The 14,323-nt window shown below is 34.4% G+C and overlaps 1 protein-coding gene across 6 annotated transcripts in view; it reads left to right on the top strand.

Moving 5' to 3' along the window:
* The window catches only part of Ptpn4 (protein tyrosine phosphatase non-receptor type 4), a 176,770-nt gene that overhangs the window by 146,552 nt on the left and 15,895 nt on the right, over positions 1-14,323 (top strand). For all 6 annotated transcript variants that reach the window (XM_071619272.1, XM_071619275.1, XM_071619276.1 and 3 more), the window contains 6 exons: positions 1,192-1,348; positions 5,389-5,555; positions 6,547-6,637; positions 6,808-6,869; positions 10,858-11,004; positions 13,690-13,818. In XM_071619272.1, the coding sequence (XP_071475373.1) occupies positions 1,192-1,348; positions 5,389-5,555; positions 6,547-6,637; positions 6,808-6,869; positions 10,858-11,004; positions 13,690-13,818 (753 nt within the window). The remainder of the gene's footprint in view (positions 1-1,191; positions 1,349-5,388; positions 5,556-6,546; positions 6,638-6,807; positions 6,870-10,857; positions 11,005-13,689; positions 13,819-14,323) is intronic.

Genomic DNA, 14,323 nt, shown 5'->3' with positions numbered 1-14,323 from the left:
AAGTAAAAAATTTTATAAGGGGATGGGGATTGGAGTTGTGCTTCTGTGATTAAGCACCCCAGGGCTTAATCCCTGGTACCAAAAAAAAAATGATCTGATTGGTCACTCATCATAATATATGTCTTTATCTGTGTAGAGATTTTTGGACTGAGAACCTTACAGTGAAGTGTTTATTTATGCATTATCCACAATTAACACATGGTAACTAAAATTTAAACCATGTTGTTGGGGGACTGGTGTCGTTTAAACCATGGTAACTGTAATTTCTATGTATATAGACAGTATAAAGTTAGAGCTGCATGTGTATATGTACTTTTACACCTTTAGTTTTATCTGTATCTCTAGGCACATAATAGGTCATCAGGAAGGAAGAAGGGGAAGAAATAGTATCTCCATGAGAAAATTAGGTTTCTAAGCCGGATGTAGTGGCCCATACCTGTAATCCCAGTGACTTGGGAGGCTGAGGCAGGAGGATCACAAGTTTCAGAACAGCCCAGGCAACTTTGTGAGACCCTCTCTAAAAATTTTGGAAAGCTGGAGGATGGGGGTAAAGTGCCCCTGAGTTCTATCCCCAGTACAATAAACAAAACAACAACAACAAAAAAAACCCTCTATGTTTCTACTTTTTAAAATTGATGAATGAGAGCTAGGATTGTGGCTCAGTGGTAGAGTGCTTGCCTAGCATGTGTGAGGCACTGGGTTTGATCCTCAGCACCACATAAAAATAAATACATAAAAATAAAGATATCATGGGCTGGGGTTGTGGCTTAGGGGTAGAGCACTTGCCTCGCATGTGTGAGGCACTGGTTCAATCCTCAGCACCACATATAAATAAATTAAATAAAGGTATTGTGTTCATATACAACTAAAAAATATTTTTAAAAATTAAGGTATCATGTCCATCTACAACTAAAGAAAATATTTTAAAAATTGATGGTTGAGGGCTGGGCTTGTGGCTTAGTGGCAGAGCACTGTGTTGCTTAGCATGTGTGAGGCACTGAGTTTGATTCTCAGCACCACATACAAATAAATAAAATAAACGTCCATTGACAACTAAAAAAAAATTTTTTTAAATGATGAATGAGTGCATAGATGCTTTTGGTTTTCCTGTTCTGAATTATATAAAAATAAAACCCAATACTTCCAGAAAGTCACATGCAAATCTGAAACCTTACTTGCCTTATATTACAGGCTGACCTCTGTGTCCCTCGATTGAATGAAGGGGACCAAGTTGTACTAATTAATGGTCGGGACATTACAGAACATACCCATGATCAAGTTGTCCTATTTATTAAAGCTAGCTGTGAAAGACATTCTGGGGAACTCGTGCTTCTAGTTCGACCCAATGGTAAGTACTCTATGCAATACTGGCTATTTGTCATAATTCATTACTCTTTATTACTGGACATAACAGCCAGAGTGGGCTTTTAAAACATAAATCATGTCAGTTTCCTGCTCAAAGCACAATGGCCTCCATTCATACTTGGAGAAAAATCCAAATTCTTGGTTTCCTTACTTCTTTACTCATCTTGCTCATTCTCCTCAATTCTACTACACTCAATGGCTTTCTTTTCTTTCTTTTTTCTTTTTTTTTCCTCCTACACTGGCTTTCTATTTCTTTCTTTTTTTAAATTTATTTATTTTAATTAGGTGTATACGACAGCAGAATGCATTTTAATTTATTATACATGATTGCAGCACAACTTTACATTTCTGTGGTTATATACTATGTAGCAGCTTTCTGTTTCTTAAATATTCTGATCTATTTCAGGGTCTTCATGTTTGCTGTTCCCTCTGCCTGATAAACTATTTTTTTTCTTTTTTATTTTATTTGTTCTTTTTAGATATATATGACATTAGAGTATATTTTGACACATACATACAGGGAGTTTAACTTATTCTAATTAGTAATCCCATTGTTGCAGTTGTACATGATGGAGTTTTACTGGTCACGTATTCATATGTGAACATAGGAAAGTTATGTCCAGTTCATTCTGCCATCTTTTCTATTCCCATTCCCCCCCCTCCTTCATTCCCCTTTGTCTACTCCACTGAACTTCTCTTCTTCACTCCCCTGCTTATTGTGTCAGCATTCACATATCGGAGAGAACATTCAACCTTTGGTTTTTTGGGATTGTCTTTTTTCACTTAGCATAATAAGTCTCCAGTTTCATCCATTCTGATAAACTATTCTTGATTTTTGTATGACTTTTGCCCTCACTTTATTCAGGTCTCTGCTAAAAGGTCATCTCAGAAAGGCTTTCTGTTTCTTAATCTATCATTAAAATAGCTTTTCACTTCCCCTAATTAGTTTAGTAGTAGTATTAAGTACCCAGTAAATTCTCAGTAGATGCATGAATAAATTTTGAATTCTGTTCCACTCCTAGAAAATTCCATAATAATCTCTAGTTTAAACAATTTGTGTTTTTAAATCTTGTCTAACTTTTCAGTAGGTAATGTGCACTTGCCTAATCATGTCATCTACTTATCTGGACTTGTTAATTCATAACCACAGATTCCTAGGTTTGAAGAAATGTCAGACCTCATAAGTTCTAGCCCCTTTGCCAATTGCACAGGTCTCTTCTACAGCAGCCTCAAAAACATCCTATCAATGTAGAGTACTCAGTGGTTCCTGAAGCAGTATATTCCACCTTTACATGTTTGAATTGTTAATTGAATTAAAGTTTATCTTCCTTCAATCCCTTCATTACTAATTCTATCATTTAATTCTGTCATGCAGAATAAGTTTTTAATCTCTCTTCCTTCAATTTTTTTGGCAAGAGCTAATTTTACCAGAAATACCCTCCATGGTCACCAATTTAACAGTCACAGAGCCTTAAGCCATTGTTCATAGGGCATTGTTTTCAAGTTCCAAGAAAAAATTCCTATGTAATAGCATTGAACATATTCTTCTAATTTTGTTCTGAACCTATTGTCCAGCACACCCAACCCTACAAAATTTTGCCAAGTTTTTTTTTTTTATTAAAAAACAAAACAGAGGTACTGGGGATGTGGCTCAAGCAGTAGCGCGCTCGCCTGGCATGTATGTGGCCCGGGTTCGATCCTCAGCACCACATACAAACAAAGATGTTGTGCCTGTTAAAAAATAAATTAAAAACTAAAAAACTTTAAAAAATAAATAAATATTTAAAAAAAAAAAAACAGAGCTGGGGATGTGGCTCAAGCAGTAGCATGCTCGCCTGGCATGCGCGGGGCACTGGGTTCGATCCTCAGCACCACATAAAAATAAAGATGTTGTGTCCACCGAAAACTAAAAAATAAATTAAAAATTTTTTTTAAAACCTCTCAATCTCTCGGATAAAACCAGGCACCTTAGGGACTAGGGTTGTGACTCAGTGGTAGAACATCACCTAGCATGTGTGAGGCACTGGGTTCAATTCTCAGCACCATATAAAAATAAATAAATAAAGATATTGTGTACAACTACAACTTAAAAAAATTAAATAAGATTAAGTTTTTTAAATAAGGCACTTTAATTTTGTCTTCTCTACTTTGACTTCTCTATTCATAGTCAGTTATAAGGACTTAAACAGATCATTCTATCTTGGTTTTTCAAAAAACTTGTTTATTTAGACCTGGCACTGAAGTGACTTATTCATTTCTAGGCATTTTCTGTCACTTAAAGCTTCCTAAGTTTTATACCAAGAATACTGTTCTTTGAATTTTACTTACTCTGTTTTTTCTTGATAATATCTCCTAAAGAACTTAAAAATAATGTGATTTTTAAACTTTCTATGTACATAGGCTCTTTTGTATGCTCTCATTTCATTCTCATGGCTATCCAGTGTGATAGTTGAAAATAATCCTCATTTTAAAATTGAATACACTTTGGTACAGGACATTCAGTTTTCTGTTCATGGATTCATGACTAGTGCAGAGCCAAAATATGAGCAAAAGACCATATGATGGCAAAGACATGGCCTTCTTAAAATTTCATATTGCCTGATTTACACTTTAATTTATGAGAGAAATCCACCTTTCTTGCAAAATGTTAGATTTTTTAAAAATATTTTTTTAGTTATAGATGGATGCAATATCTTTATTTTGTTTATTTTTATGTGGCGCTGAGGATCGAACTCAGTACCTCATATGTGCAAAGAAAGCACTCTGACGCTGAGCCACAACCCCAGCCCAAAATGTTAAATCTTTCTAACATTGTTTTGTAGTCAAAATCTGGGCCAGGACCTCTATTCATTTTCACTGTGGGACCATCATGTCCATTTGAACTTAAAACAACTTATAATCAAAATTAAGTATGCTTACCAAGAATGTGCTTTTTATTTTCTGATCTTTTTCCCTCTAAGTCTTATTTCTTCTTAGGTAAACTAGTCTCTTTTTTTGTTGTTGTTGTTGTTTTGTTTTGTCTTTGTGTTCTTCATTTCAGAAATTTATTTTTATCAAAAAATGCAAACATATCTGAGAAGGAACCAGGCCTCCAGATAAGAGTAGCAGAGGTCTCAGCCTTGACTCCATATTTTAGAAAGCTTTTCTCTGTCTTTTCTTTAGCCATGTTCCTTCCAATAGGGTCAGGATTTTGCAAGGCCAACAAGATATGTCAAGCCATCACCTCTAACTTATCTCTCCTTTCTTAAACACTCTTTTTACCCCTCAATTATTTGTCCAAATAGCCCTGAAGCCACTTCTTAGGCCTTTGTAAGCATTTTCCACAGTCTCATTTCTCCCAACTGTGGATCTTGTGATATGTGTTCTCAGGGCAGCAAGGTAATTAAGAGGCAGTAAGTAGTTAGCAGACGAGTAGTGAAGACAGAGCACACATGTGGGCCAGGATGTTTACATGTGTGTTTATAGGTCCCCATGTTATGGAATGGGGCTAAGAAGGTGAAAAGAAATAGTGTATTCTATAGGCTTAGGGTCTAGGGACTGACTCTCCTCATACTATCATGACCATGAATCTGATTTAGAATTCTCTTTTTAAATCTGGCATCTCAGATTATTTTGTTGCTATGTCAAGGAAAGAAGATAGAGCATATATTGCTTATCATTTTGTCCAATATATTTGTAACTTACATTTAGACATTTGTCATATGAACTTCTATTTGTATTCTTGTCCTCAGTCCCCACAATTTAAGAATAGGTCTATTCATAGCTACATCTTAGCAGCATCATTTTTTCCTTAATGTTTCTTCAAGTTACAGACATTTTTAGGCTTCTGGCCAAAAATCCTTTGTTTCCCCCACAGGTGCAGAAAAGCCCTTCAATTTCACAGCCACTCAGTTCCCACACCCTACATCAGATTAATATAATTAGTCAAAGTGAATTATTTTCTGACAAAAAACTAAAGAGCATATCTAATTCTTATAATGAATTACATTAAGATTTCTATGTGCATTTTTTGTTTTGTTTTAGCTGTGTATGATGTAGTGGAAGAAAAACTAGAAAATGAACCAGACTTCCAGTACATTCCTGAGAAAGCCCCACTAGATAGTGTCCATCAAGATGACCATTCCCTGCGGGAGTCAATGGTCCAGCTAGCTGAGGGGCTTATTACTGGAACGGTCCTGACACAATTTGATGTGAGTGATATCATTGTACAGAAAAAGTGTTTGCCCATATTTTCTAATTAGTTTCATGGTTTCTAACTGCCTAATCTACTTTCCATTATAATTTAGAAATAAAATGGTATCCTTAGAAATGTCTGATAATAAGAAGTTCCAAAATACAATTTTTTAAAAAATTGTTCCCATAATAATTGTTATGATTATATAAGTACAGGTTTGTTTTTAAAAAGAGGATAAAGGAATTTTATATCTATATCATCAGACTACATTTTTTTTCAATAATTAAGCGTCTGTTTTTATGAAAAGTAGAAGATGAAGATAAGCTATTACAGACTTTAAAATTATGAATTAAAGGAAAAATAACCTGCTTTGAAGTTTATACCTTGTTATATTTAATCTTTTTCTAACTTTGATCAGTGCAGTCTTTAAAACTCTTAAATAGTTTGCTGAATCAGAAGAACATGAATGCTTCTTCAGTACTTATAATCTGTATTTTGATTAGTAAGCATACAGAGGGTTTTAAAATGCTTTGCTAAGACTATGTGAACTTAATTTGCTTAATTTAGGAAAAGCAGGAGGTTTTTAATGTTTTTTAAAATGGCCATTATGAGTATTTGTTGCTCTGAAGAATAAGTTATGTGTTTGTAATGATAAAACATTAAAGACACATGTCGGTTTTTTCAGTCTTGGTTCATGTGCTGCAAACACCTCCAAATTAAATGAAAGTCAAGTGTCCTCTGCAGATGTGGTACTTAAAATTTTAGGTACTATTGCTGTATACAAAATTGTTTTCATCTGTTTTTTTTTTTTTAATATCATATATTTAATTCTTCTCAGAACTACATAATTCAGCTTTCAAATTCTGGTTCAATACTCTAATAGGCCTAGGTACATCATTGTGTAGATGAAGTATTCAAAGGAAAAAAACCTATTTCCTTAAAGTACAGAAACAATTCTAAAAAATAAAACAAATTGTTGGACTGAAGATTTTTTTTTTTTTTTATAGCAACTGTATCGTAAAAAACCTGGAATGACAATGTCTTGTGCCAAATTACCTCAGAATATTTCCAAAAATAGATACAGAGACATTTCGCCTTGTGAGTATCTATAATCTTTCCTAAATTTGATCTTTTTAACATAACTTTATTAGAACATTGTTTCTAGACTGGGGATTTAGCTCAGTGGTAGAGCATGTGCAAGGCCCTGGGTTCAATTCCAGCACCAAAACAAACAACAGAACAAAAACATTTCTTTTGAATTTTTACAGATGATGCTACACGGGTCATTTTAAAAGGTAATGAAGACTACATCAATGCAAACTATATAAATGTAAGTTGTTTTTTTAAAAATTATGTCTTTGTATTTGAAATAATAGGGACCACTCTAAGCTTTGGGATAAGGAATCTAACTTAGATGGAATATTTAAACTTGCAAATATTAAAACAATATTATAAAAGTAATGTTGAATAGTTTGATGTTAGTATATTAGTATATACATTGAACATTGAAATACAATACTTCAGAGATAGATAACCTAAATATTAAAATTTTTTATGCTAAATGTAGCCTTTTAAATCATTGGAAATACAACAGTCTATCTGAAATTTGGTGAACTGTCTAGAATTTACAATTGTAAGAAAGATTCTTTGCCCCCCGTTGAAGAGAAAAAAAAGGATCACTCCAATTTTTTCTTAACTTTGTAATATAGAAATTTTCAAAGGTATAAAGTTAGAACAAAACATAAAATGTGGGACTGAGGATGTGTAGCTCAATGGTAGAGCACTTGCCTAACGTGTGAGGCCCTGGATTTAATTCCCCACACCATTAAAAAAAAGATAAAAGTAAAATGAACCTTCATATACACATCTCTCAGCTTCAGCAGTTGTCAGTTCAGGGCCAATCTTGTTTCACCTATATCCCCACATTCAGATTGTTTGAGGTAAATCTGTATGTCATATCATTCTATGAATACCTATTCATCTCTTGATGCTGACATCTTTTGAAATACATCAAAATGTAAGTGTTAAAAACAGAACCATGAAAGTCCTTGAGAGAAATAATGAGAGAATTCTTTAATATTTCAGAAAGGGGGAGGTTTTATAAGCTTAGATACATGTCTAATCTATAAAAAAATATTGATGAATTTGGCAGTGTAAAATTTGTAATGTTTGGTATGCTTAAAAAGTACTAAAATCTAGTTATGCCCTGAATTTTTAAAATGCTAGAAAAGGCTTATTTCTTAAATATAAAAGAGCTCTATAAACGATTAAGAAGAATAAAGACTTGAAGTGAGCCATGGTGGCACATGCCTGTCATCGCAACAACTCAGAAGGCTAAAGGCAAGAGGAACACATTCTTGAGGCTAGCCTAGACAATTTAGCAAGACCCTGTCTCAAAATAAAAAAGGGCCAAGAATATATAGCTCTGTGGTAAAGCACCCCTGGATTAAATTCTCAGTGACCTAAAAAATAAAGAAGAACTAGAGATGTAGTTAATGCTAAGGCACCACAGGGTTCAATCCCCAGTACCAAAAATAAATAAATACATATATACATACATAATACTTGGATGAGATTAATCAAATTATGTTATATGTATGTATGAATATAGCACAATGAATCCCACTATTATGTATAAGTATAGTACACTAATAAACAAAGATGTGCACTTAAAGATGGAAAAGAGAGAGAGAGAGAAAATGGGCCTGGCATAGTCGGATACACCTGTAATCCCAGTGGCTCAGAAGGTTGAGGCAGGAGGATCCCAAGTTCAAATCCAGCCTTAGAAAAATGATTATTCAATTAAAGTAGACATAGAAAATTCAAAGAAAAGGAAATGCAGATGATGTTTTAAATTTCACGGCTATTTTCAAATACAAAAGTAGAATGGTATGAAGAGTCCTCTATGTTACCAGCTTCAAGAACTTTCAAAAGATGGCCAGTCTGATTTCATCTGAGCAGTACCCTCTAAACTTTTTAAGCCCACTTTGTCAATTCTGAGTATTTGAAGTAGTTGAAGTTTTTGTGAATATTGAATTAGTGAATACTGAGTCATTGCTTCTAGAACAATTATTGAATTAGGATTCAAATATAAGCCAAATCACAAAATTTTCATCATAACTTTGTTGCCATTTAAGGTATTTTATTAAATATATAATTAATTCATTGACACTGAACCTATAGCCCATAGTACTGCTGTAACTCATGCCTGAAGAATACTAATCTAAATATTCTCCATTGGGCATAAAAAAACATGCAAAAAAAGTGCAAAGCATTCTTAGGAACACTACACAGTAGTGTTCTGCATTTATAAACAGAGAAATCACGAACAGAAAGCACCTAATGAAAAATATGGCAGTGTATAGCATGCAGAATGATTACTTGTTTACAGATACGACGGCAGAAAGAGGAAGGCACTGAGTTGTTTTGTTTGATATCAGTTGGAAATATGCATATCTTGTGACTCAGATGTTTCACAACTCTGAACATGCTTACAGGTGACCAAGAAAGCACCTCAACTGTTCAGAAGTTACATATAAATTTCAGCAAGAAGTCAAATTTACAAATACAGAATCTGTGACTCAGGATTGGCTGCTTTAATGTGTACTTCTGACAAGGATTGTTTTATTTTAGCAAAACCACAATACCATTGTAACACTTAGAAACTGAGTTAAACAAATAGTATATTCAGCTTAATTTTTTAAAAAGTAAAAGTACAAATGGAAACTGTAGGGAAGCTGGGTGTGGTGATGCACACCTGTAATCCCAGCAACCCAAGAGTAAAGCAGGTAGATCACAAGTTTAAGCCCAGCCTCAGCAACCAAGCAAGGCCCTAAGCAACTTAGTGAAAACTGTCTCAAAATAAAAAATGAAAAGACTAGGGTTGTGGCTCAGTGATTAAGCGCTACTGGGTTCAATCTCTAGTGCCAAAGAAAAGAAGAAAAAAGAAACTGCAAGGAATTCCTGGGTTGGTTTGTTTGTTTTGTTTTGTTTTATTGTTTTTTTACCTATGAAACTGAAAAATCAAAAAGTTTGATGATATCATATAGATGTAGAATAATATTATACTGCCATTTTTAAATAGCTTTACAGAACAAAAAGGAAGATGGCTTAACATTGGTGTGTTGTATGCAGAATATATTTGAAAGTGTAGATCACAAATAAGAAAAAAAGGGCTGGGGGTGTAACTCAGTAGTAGAGCACTTGCCTAGCATGTGTGAGGCACTGGGTTGAAATCTCAACATTTCATATAAATAAATAAATACAGGCCCATTGACAACTAAAAAAAAGAAATGAGAAAAAAAATTACCCTCCTGGATTGCCCTATTAGAATGTTGCATCCTAAAGGCTGGGATGGAAGGCAGACTTCTTTTTCTATTCACCCTTTGGTATGCTTTGAATTTCAATTTGGTATGCACATATATCACCTTTATTTTTTTCCAACCTCAAATGTAGTATGATTCATTTTCTCAAATATTTGACTCATTCTGAAAAATTTTGAATACCTTTTAATACCCTTTAAGTTGTTATATATGTAAAATCCAAGCTATAACAAATGGCAGGGCTTTTCTTCCTCACAAGATTACAAATACGCTGTTTACAGGTAAATCTTTTTTAATTATTTACTAACTCTCTGCATTTGAAACAAGGTTCTCTCTCAAGCTACTTTTACAACCATGCTAGTGTTTGGGGAGATATTTATATTTAAATCCTGCTTTCCATTAATTAAAAGGTAAATATGTATAACTATTGGATATTGCTAAGAAATTTCTTCCACGGATACTGATAAAGATTGTTTTACTGCTGGGCACAGTGGCACACAACTAAAATCCCAAGGACTTGGGAGACTGAGACAGGAGGATTGCAAGTTCGAGGCCAGCCTCAGCAATTTAGCAAGGCCCTCTGCAACTTAGGGAGACCCTGTCTTAAAATAAAAAATTTTAAAAAGGTATGCAGGGGGATAGAGTTGTGGTTCAGTGGTAGAGTGCTTGCCCAGCATGCGTGAGGCACTGGGTTCAATCCCTGGTGCCACATAAAAATAAACAAATAAAATAAAGGTATTGTGTTCAACTACAACTAAAAAAATATTTTAAAGGGGGTGGGGGAGCATGAGGATGTAGTTCATCAGTAAAATCCCCTGGGTTAAATCCTAAATACCGAAAATAAAATTAAAAAAAAAAAGATTGTTGTACTGATTGCAATTTATTGAAATTAATTATGCTCAATCTCACAATTAATTAGTGAATCATTTTTATATTGCCAATCATAATAAAAAGTTGTAATACCAAAGTTTTATTTTAATGTTCTTTTCTTTTTAGATGGAAATTCCTTCTTCAAGCATTATCAATCAGTACATTGCTTGTCAAGGGCCGTTACCACACACTTGTGCAGATTTTTGGCAAATGACTTGGGAACAAGGCTCCTCCATGGTTGTAATGTTGACCACACAAGTTGAACGTGGCAGAGTAAGTTATAGTTTAATCTTGCACATTGCGCGGGCTTGTTTCAAATTACACTGAATAATAAAAATATTTTCATTGAGTTAATCTTTTGTAACCTTTAATCTTTTTTTATGATTTCATGATTTGAATCATTACAATTATGTGCTTAAAATTACGATTGACACATACTACTGTGACATAAGTGTTAGCTATTATTATTACCATTGTTATTATTTAAAAGGATTAATGTTTATGTAAGGAGTTTGTATATAAATATATAAAGAACTCCTATAACTTAACAATAAAATGACAATCTAGTTTTTTAAATGGGCAAAGCATCTGAATAGACAGTTACCCAAAGAAAATATTCCAGTGGCTAGTAAGCACATAAAAAAATACTTGATCACAGAGCTGGGGATATAGCTCAATTGGTGGAGTATTTGCCTCACATGCACATGCACAGGCCCTGAATTCAATCCCCAGCACCACACACACACAAAAAAAAAACTTGACCACATTAGTCATCAGGGAAGTGCAAATCAAATTAATAATGAGACCCCACTTCGTCATCAGTACATGAGTGAAATTAAAAAGACAGGTAATAATAAGTGTTGCTAATGATATAGAGAAAACAGAGTTTTCATACACTGCCTGTGGATTTGTAAAATGGTACAGTCACCTTAGAAAAGTCTGGTACTTCCTCAGAAAGTTAAACATGGCTTTACTACAACTCATCAACTTCATTCCTAGATGTACCAAAAGAATTGAAAACATGAACATGCAAAAATTTTGTTCACGAGCATTTGTAACAGTATTACTCAAAATAGCCAAAACATAGAAAGACTCACATGTGCCAAGAAACAGTAATATATTCGTATTGTTGGATACTTGGCAATAAAAAAAAAAAAATGAAGTACTTATATATACTTGCTACAACATGGATGAACCTAGAAAACATTTTGCCAAGTGAAAGAAGAGTTTTCCTCTTCTTTTTTTCTTCTTCTTTTTTTTCCTTTTTGGCCACATATTATATGATTATTTTTATATGGAATAGAGTAGGGACAGAAAGTAGATTAGTCATTGTCTAAATTCAGGTTGGGGAAAGGAAAATAGGTTCAGGTAGGATGCACAGTGACTACCAACAAGTATAAGGATTTTTTTGGGTGTCATGAAGATGTTCTGAAAGTGAATGTGTTCATGGTTACACACGTGTGGATATACTGAAACCAGCCATGGTAGCATATGCCTATAAGCTCAGCAATTCTAGAGCCTAAGCAAAGAAGATCCCAGTTAGAGTCCAGGCTCAGCAATTTAGCAAGATCCTGTCTCAAAATAAAAAGAGCTGAGGATGTAGCTCAGTGGTAAAGTGCCCCTCAGTTCAATCCCCAGTAACCTCTCAAAAAATAAAGTATACTTTTAATGGGTAAGCTATATGGTCATTAAAGCTAATTTTAAAATCTTAACACTGGGTCTGGAAGTATATAGCTCAAAAGCTCTGGATTTAATCCCCAGCACCAAAAAATGAAAATCTTTAAAAATTAATCAGATTATTTAGAGTCTCAAAATATGGCCAAATAGATTAATTATTGTTACAAGGGGTGAAAAATGACATAATGTTAATAGTTGATAGGTTTTTGGTTTTTGGTACCAGGGATTAAATTGAGGGGCTCTTGACCACTGAACCACATTCCTACCCCTATTTTGTATTTTATTTAGAGACAGGTCTCATTGTGTTGCTTAGTGCCTCACTTTTGCTGAGGCTGGCTTTGAACTCATGATCCTCCTGCCTCAGCCTCCTGAACCACTGGGATTACAGGCATGTGCCACCACGCCCTGCTATTAGTTGGTGGATCTTGAAAAAGAGTTAGTTAAATTATTATGAGAGTTCATTAAATTATTCTTGCACCCTTTTCTTAAGTCGGAAAGTTTTTTGGTTTTTTGGTATGGGGGATTGAATCCAGGGGCACTTAACCACTGAGCTACATCCCCAGCCCTTTTTATTTTATTTTATTTTTTTTATTTTTAAAGAGAGAGAGAGAGTTTTTTTTAATATTTATTTATTTTTTTTAGTTTTTTGGCGGACACAACATCTTTGTTTGTATGTGGTGCTGAGGATCGAACCCGGGCCAAACGCATGCCAGGCGAGCGCACTACCACTTGAGCCACATTCCCCAGCCCCCCAGCCCTTTTTATATTTTATTTAGAGTCAAGGTCACCCTGAGTTGCTTAGGTCCTTGCTAAGATGCTGAGGCTGGCTTTGAATTCATGATCCTCTTGCCACAGCCTCCCAAGCCACTGGGATTACAGGCGTGTGCCAACACGCCAGGCTGAAAGTTCTTTTTTTTAATATATTTTTTAGTTGTAGCTGGACACAATTCCTTTATTTATTTTTATGTGGTGCTGAGGATTGAACCCAGTGCCTCATGTGTGCTAGGCAAGTGCTCTGCCACTGAACTACAGACCTGGCCCCCTGAAAGTTCTTAAAAATTAAAATATTTTAAAAATTTGGAGAAACTGGGTTGAGGATGTGGCTTTGTGGTAGATTGCTTGCCTATCATGCACAAGGCCCTGTGTTCAATCTCCAGCACCACAAAAAAAAAAAAAAAGAACTTAAGTTGATATATGTATGTATGTGTGGGTGTGATTTTCTTTGTTTATTTTGTGTGTGTGTATATAATTTCTTTGTTTATATAATTCTGTTGATACCAGGTTAAATGTCATCAGTATTGGCCAGAACCCACAGGTAGTTCGTCCTATGGATGCTATCAAGTTACCTGCCATTCAGAAGAAGGAAATGCTGCCTATATCTTCAGGAATATGACACTGTTCAACCAAGAGGTAAGAAGGCATGGTGTCCATTTGCTAGAACTGTGTTTAAAGTAAAGACTTTGAAAGCTGAAATGTGTTTTAGCCAGAAAAACATCATAAAAATTACTAACCTGTTTTGATGGGACACTCTGGAATTATATTTTCCTATACTATAATAAATGCATTTTCAATTTCTACTGCCAAAAATTAGTTGTCAGTATAAAAGCAGTCTGGTAAATATTATTTATTACTATTTACTACTTTGCCTGTTCATGATGATTATACCAGGAGTTTGTTTGATTACTAAAAAAATTGTCTCTGGGAGTAATATAGTAAAATATTTGTGTATTTGTGAATATGAAAAAGTAATTGAAAACTGTCAAATTGTTTCTTTTTTCAAAAGAATAGAGGCGAACACAATCCCCTCAATATTAAGGAAGAAAAATTCATAGGCAAGACCTTCCTATAGGTTAGAGCTTTCTACCTGCTAGTTCTTAGTTCTAACTGGGTTACGCACATTGGCTACCAAAGCCAG

The sequence above is a fragment of the Marmota flaviventris genome, chromosome 11 (genome assembly GCF_047511675.1).
Source record: "Marmota flaviventris isolate mMarFla1 chromosome 11, mMarFla1.hap1, whole genome shotgun sequence".
Classification (NCBI taxonomy): Eukaryota; Metazoa; Chordata; class Mammalia; order Rodentia; family Sciuridae; genus Marmota; species Marmota flaviventris.
This window is presented reverse-complemented; position numbering and strand designations above follow the sequence as displayed.